Source organism: Rhopilema esculentum, chromosome 11 (genome assembly GCF_057945365.1).
Source record: "Rhopilema esculentum isolate cy_ngs chromosome 11, ASM5794536v1, whole genome shotgun sequence".
In the NCBI taxonomy this organism is placed as follows: Eukaryota; Metazoa; Cnidaria; class Scyphozoa; order Rhizostomeae; family Rhizostomatidae; genus Rhopilema; species Rhopilema esculentum.
Genome location: NC_142825.1, coordinates 17,214,501 through 17,220,573, shown reverse-complemented (window position 1 = coordinate 17,220,573; position 6,073 = coordinate 17,214,501). Strand labels below are relative to the sequence as shown.

At 38.7% G+C, this 6,073-nt stretch overlaps 1 protein-coding gene across 2 annotated transcripts; it reads right to left on the bottom strand.

Annotated features, from left to right (window-relative positions):
* Nucleotides 1-412: 412 nt before the first annotated feature.
* Nucleotides 413-4,275, bottom strand: LOC148959162 (uncharacterized). Of its 2 annotated transcripts, none has more exons than XM_089111352.1 (2): nt 2,035-4,275; nt 413-941 (listed from the first exon to the last, which is right to left on the bottom strand). In XM_089111352.1, exons 1-2 carry the CDS (start codon nt 3,797-3,799, stop codon nt 838-840), a joined length of 1,869 nt encoding a protein of 622 aa, XP_088967478.1. In that variant the 5' UTR covers nt 3,800-4,275; the 3' UTR covers nt 413-837. The 2 variants fall into 2 exon arrangements, with proteins under 2 accessions (XP_088967478.1, XP_088967479.1); XM_089111353.1 differs by lacking the exon at nt 413-941 and adding an exon at nt 1,182-1,316.
* Nucleotides 4,276-6,073: the final 1,798 nt, after the last annotated feature.

The following is a 6,073-nucleotide window of genomic DNA, read 5'->3' as shown; positions in this document are numbered from 1 at the left end:
CTTACGATGCATCTAAATTCACAATTAACGCGCTCTCTTTTAAATATACAGTCCCTGGTTCTGATTAACGCCACAAAAATTCTCCAACTTTAACTACCAATAAGAAGCAAGAATAACATGTGCAGTTTTACGTCAACTAAAGCTAATTAACAGCAATTTTTATGTAGAAATAACGCTGCATGCCTATAACACGCTGAACGCTTATAACTAAATTTACTTAAACATGTATCTGTAGCCAAGTTATAGAGTAAGTAAGCAATGTTAAAGGTTCTACCGCGATCCTAACGAGTTCACCATGCGATCAATCTAAGTGAACCGCAGGAAAAGCAACTAATCACTACGCAATTATGGTAAGAAGAAAAATGCCCGAAAGCAATGGAAAAGTTCCGACACACTCCTCCCCTTCGTCAAGAATAAGACGAGTTTTCCATTGCGAGTCTTTTGCTGCGGCGCGCTTGGGTCTAGTAGCAGGGAATACTGGGGTTGGATCATCCGCTTTACTCTCATGCTCCTTCCCATTTCCACTTTCCTCGTCTATAATGTTTCTCCTCGCCAATCTGCTTTGTACTTCAAATGGAAATAATTTCTGTAGAGGTCTATTTAAAAATTCTGGCTTACCTCTTCCGTTTACACGAACCTTTGCGCCTCTTACTATTCCATCCTTTCCCTTGATTAACTGAACGATCACGCCCATCTTCCATTGGCCTCTTTTCACGTTATCTTCCTTCACTAGTACCATGTCCCCGACTGCAGCATTTGATTCCTTGAATCCATTCTTCTTATGCACTTCTCGCAAATCTACAAGATACTCGGTTCTCCATCGGGACCAAAAGTGGTTTAGTTTCTTAAGCAAATACAAGAATCGTTTGGTATGAGATGTGGTATCTTCATCAAGATTATCAGAGTCACAAGCAATTCCTTCAGATATCTGAGGAAGTCTCCTACCATAAATTAAATGAGATGGTGTCAAAGGTTGATAACCGAGTTCATCATATATATATGTCAATGGCCTGTTGTTTAAAGTAGATTGTATCTCAAAAAGGACAGTGAAAAGTTCATCAAATGTCATTCTAGCATTTCCTAACACTTTCTTCAAACACCTCTTTACCGTACCTACCATTCTTTCGAAATGACCCCCCCACCAGGGTGAGCGTTCCAAATTGAACTTCCATACAATCCTTTTTGCTTCCAAATATGGTAACACTGAATGGTCACGTGTAAGTTTATCTAAAAACTTATGAGTAAATTTGAACGTTTGCGCATTGTCCGTATTTATTATATCTGGAGTGCCCTTCAGCGCTGCAAATCTTCTTAAACTAAGAATAAAGGCAGAACCAGTAAGATCAGTTACAAGATCTAGATGTAAAGCTCTGGTAGTACAGCAAACATAAAGCACAATATAACATTTCTGCATTTCATTTGATTTCGACTTATAATACAACGGACCTGCAAAGTCAATACCCACATTAAAAAAGGGTTTGGTCTCTTGTACCCTAAAAGGTGGCAGATCTCCAGCTTGTGCAGACGAATAAGGTTTTCCTTGGACCTGCTTACACTTAACACAACTGTTAATCAATGTCTTAACATATTGCCTACCCCTTGGCACCCAAAATCGTGCCCTAAGTTCAGCAAGAGTAGCTTTCAAACCATCACGATGGACACTTTTGTGACAAGCATGAACAATTAACTCTGTTAATCTATGATGGCTTGGCAAAATTATGGGGAATTTGCCTTCAAATTCTATGTCAGAGTTTCCTAACTTTCCCTTGCATCTTAACAAATTACCTTCCTTAAAGAGGCCTAAATTTATAGCAAGCTGTTTATACTTTGAATCCCTTTGCAACATTTCTTGAGCATCAATAATCCAATAGGCTTCTGCAGATAAAATTTCTGAAGCATCTAGTTCATTAGTGTTAATTGGTCTTCTTTCCCTTTTTGCCTTCAAATTTGAGATAAACCGTAAGACCCACGATGTAACTCTCAGCAAATGATCTAATGAACTGAATTTATCAATCTTGATAAGTTGAGACATACCTTGTGGAGTTTCTTGTACCACTGTTGTAACTGCTGCTGATTTTTTTCTCTCAGCTGCAACTTCTTCACTGCTTTCTAACAACGTTTCTGAGGGCCAGTATTTTCTGTCAAGCAAAAGCCAATGAGGATGAAAATCATTGACTAAGCTTTCCCATTTCTTCCTTTGCTCATCTGGTATTTCATCATCCCAGTCTAATTTTTGCAAACGCAATTCCTGAAAAAGAATCTTTGCATTGACTGTCAATGGGCTTAAAAATCCTAGTGGATCAAAAAGCTTAGCAAGACTACTCAACATCACTCGCTTTGTAATTGTGACCTTACTTTCTAAGTTTCCAAAATTCTTTAGGTCAAACTCAAACTTATCAGATATTATGTCCCATGCTACACCTAAAACCTTAGTTTTACCTTCTTGTGTTGCTACACCCAATGTTTCCTTAGCATAAGTTTCTTCACTCTCACTATTTGCCTGTCTTTCTAACTGGAACTCCTTCTGTAGCTCTATATTGCTTGATTTCCATTTTCTGAGGTTAAAACCTCCCTCTCTCATTCTCTGCTTTGACTTAATAAACAGTTCCTTAGCATCTGTCAAATTTTCTGCTCCACATACTAGGTCATCTACAAAGAAGCTCTTAGAAAGTTTTGATGAGAACTCTGGGTCCACCTCTTGATAGTTAGACAAGTGATATCTGAGGACAGCATTCAACAAAAACGGTGATGAATTAACTCCAAAAACAACTCTGTTAAATCGATATACTTCGATAGGTGAATTAGGGTCATTTACATCCTTTACCCAAAGAAATCTGAGTACATCTCTATCTGAGGTGTTTATTTCAACATTTAGAAAGGCTTTCTCAATGTCCGCAACCATAGCAACCTTAAATTCACGAAATCTCAATAAAATATCAAAGAGCAATGGAGTTAGTGGCGGGCCTACATGAAGACAATCATTCAATGATGCATAGCTCTTGTGTTCCTTCGAAGAAGCATCAAAAACAATTCTTACCTTTGTGGTTTCGGCTTCACTTCGAATCACTGCATGATGAGGTAAGATATGTTTTTTCTCAGGCACTTCCAGCTCTGTCACCTTGTCAATTATGTGCTGGTCTAACTGCTCCTTGATAATTTGGTCATAAGATTCAAGGACTTTTGGCTCTTTCCTTAACTTCTTTAATTGGCCTTTTAACCTGGAAAGACTGAGTGCAAAATTAGATGGAAGAGGTTTGTGCCCCATCTTCCAAGGCAACTTCACTGAATACCTTTCACCTGTGAATGCAACGTTGTCAAGAAGGTTATCATAAACTTCATCAGTATTCTTAATGCCTAAAGTCTCCAAGTCCCATAATTTTTGAATTTCATGATCCATTTGCACATTTGTCTGATTTGCTAGGTGACACGAGGAATCAACAATCAAGTTTGTATTCACATTGTCAGTATAAATCAAGTTCTTACCATCTAATGGTCCAGAAAGAACCCAACCAAGTTTTGTTTTTACTGCCACTGGTTGTCCTGGCTCCCCTCGAATTACCTTGTCCTCTTGAAATTCGTGAAAAAAATCTATTCCAATCAAAATGTCTACTTCTAATGAATCCTGAAAACAAGCTACATCTGAAAACCAAACATTTGCAAGATGAGCGTATTTATGTTTAACAATTTCAGGGTGAACATTTGAGATTTCAGAGATATGATCAACAACAAAGGCATTTAATTTAACTGCAGATCCCTCTCCTCTCACTGGCAGTAACTTTATCTCCACAATCTCTCTCATGCCTTCATCCACATTGTTGGAACCAAAGGTCTTAATCCCAAGGGGTTCCCTTCTAATGGGCTTTAGAGCTAAGTGATCTACTAACCCCCGAGTAACAAAAGTCTTGTGAGAACCTGTATCAAACAAAACTCTTGCCCTCACTTGTGGTTTACCTACAACAATAGCCTGGGCTGTCTGCAATGCCGCTCTCCCCCCGCTGTCAACCTTCTCTACACAGGATGTGGTGCTTATTAAATTGGGTGGTGCGCTGGGCTTAGGAGAAGTCTTGTCCAACACAGAATTGTTATTACGAGTGCAAATAGACGAATGATGTTTAAATTTACAAAATTTGCAAACAACCTTAACTCTGCATTTAGAAGCACGATGACCTTTTTTTAAACAACAAAAACATCTACCGCTACGCAAAATAATTTGTTTACGTTCTTCGATGTCTTGCACTTTGCTGCAATCCAATTCTTCGTGGTCTTCGAAGCAGTATGCGCTAGCCTTCTTCCAATTTTTATTGCCTTCGTTACCCGACAAGAGTGCACTTGCTGATGTTTTGGTCGGTTGCCTCGGTTTGAATCCATCGTCTCGTTTCGTTACCGGCTTTTCTGAGAGCACGGAAAAGTTTTGTTCCCTAACATTCAACTCGTGGCGAAAAGATGCGAGCATTGTCTCAATGTCCCTTTCTTCGAAATTTTTTGTCCCTCTTATCATGTTTAATCTAACGGGCTCGGGTATTTTTTCCATTAGTGTAGGTACAATTATCGTCGCATAACTATCTTGATCTACACCGAGCGCTTCTAAACCTCTGAAGTGCGTTTCAATTGTATCGTATAATTCACGCATCCTAGGAACATTCCTTTCGTTAAATACTACTGGAGCATTAATAAGATCCTTGATATGCGCCTTTTTAATTAACGAAGGTTTTGCGAATCGTTGCTTCAATAAATCTAATGCAGCTTGGTAATGTTTTTCTGTTAGCTCGAATCCGGAAATGACTTTTTTAGCCGAATCTTCAAGATAAATTTATCGACTACGGAAAGTTCTTCATTTCCATGTACAGCACTGACAAACCCATCCCAAAATTCCTGCCAGTCTTGTGGCCTTCCTGAAAACTTTTTTAGCTCTAGTTTTGGCAGTTTCGCTCTTACTTTCCGGAATGACGATGAGCTACTTGAATTTAAACTGTCTATAGAAATTTGAGAATCGCTTCTTCTTAAATTTGGAGTTGACTCTTCATAAAAAGGTTTTAAATAGTCCTTGATGTTAATAATTGCCAAATTTACCTTTTCTTTGAAGCTACCGCATTCCTCTATTTCTCTAGTTAGCTCCTCATTGGTTTCGTCGTCATCTCTAGCCTCGCTGACCATCAAATTGAGTATCTTCTCGTCGAGTGGTTTCAGGGTCTCTAGTTGTTCTTTCAGTTGAATTTCCAGTTGCCTCAAGCTCTTCACATCGTCTTTGCTGTCTTCAACTCTTGCTATCAGCCTAGACGAAAAACTTCTGTGGCCTCCTCGGATTCTCTTCAACTTCGGCAGTTCATCCATCGCATCTGTTTACTTCCAATCCTCGCTCGGTGGACCAGTTTTTGGGACTATAAACTCCCCAGTTGCTAATTCTAAAGATTTTTAGAAGTATCTTAAGATGAATGCTGAAGAATAACAAGACAAATTTGCTCTGCTATCTTGTTCATTGGTGTCAACCATCGTGTTTACATCTTACGATGCATCTAAATTCACAATTAACGCGCTCTCTTTTAAATATACAGTCCCTGGTTCTGATTAACGCCACAAAAATTCTCCAACTTTAACTACCAATAAGAAGCAAGAATAACATGTGCAGTTTTACGTCAACTAAAGCTAATTAACAGCAATTTTTATGTAGAAATAACGCTGCATGCCTATAACACGCTGAACGCTTATAACTAAATTTACTTAAACATGTATCTGTAGCCAAGTTATAGAGTAAGTAAGCAATGTTAAAGGTTCTACCGCGATCCTAACGAGTTCACCATGCGATCAATCTAAGTGAACCGCAGGAAAAGCAACTAATCACTACGCAATTATGGTAAGAAGAAAAATGCCCGAAAGCAATGGAAAAGTTCCGACACTAGTAAAAGCTCTGTTGTCTTCCATTTTAGCATCTTCAAAAGATTCCACAGTAGTCATGGAGTTTGTGACCTCCCCGCATATTTCATTCATCTGTATCCTTCCATCGTTCTGGTGCTCTCGACCTGTTTGGAAATTTGCTGTTTTTGAAAATAGCGCATAAAAAATAACCCATTTTACG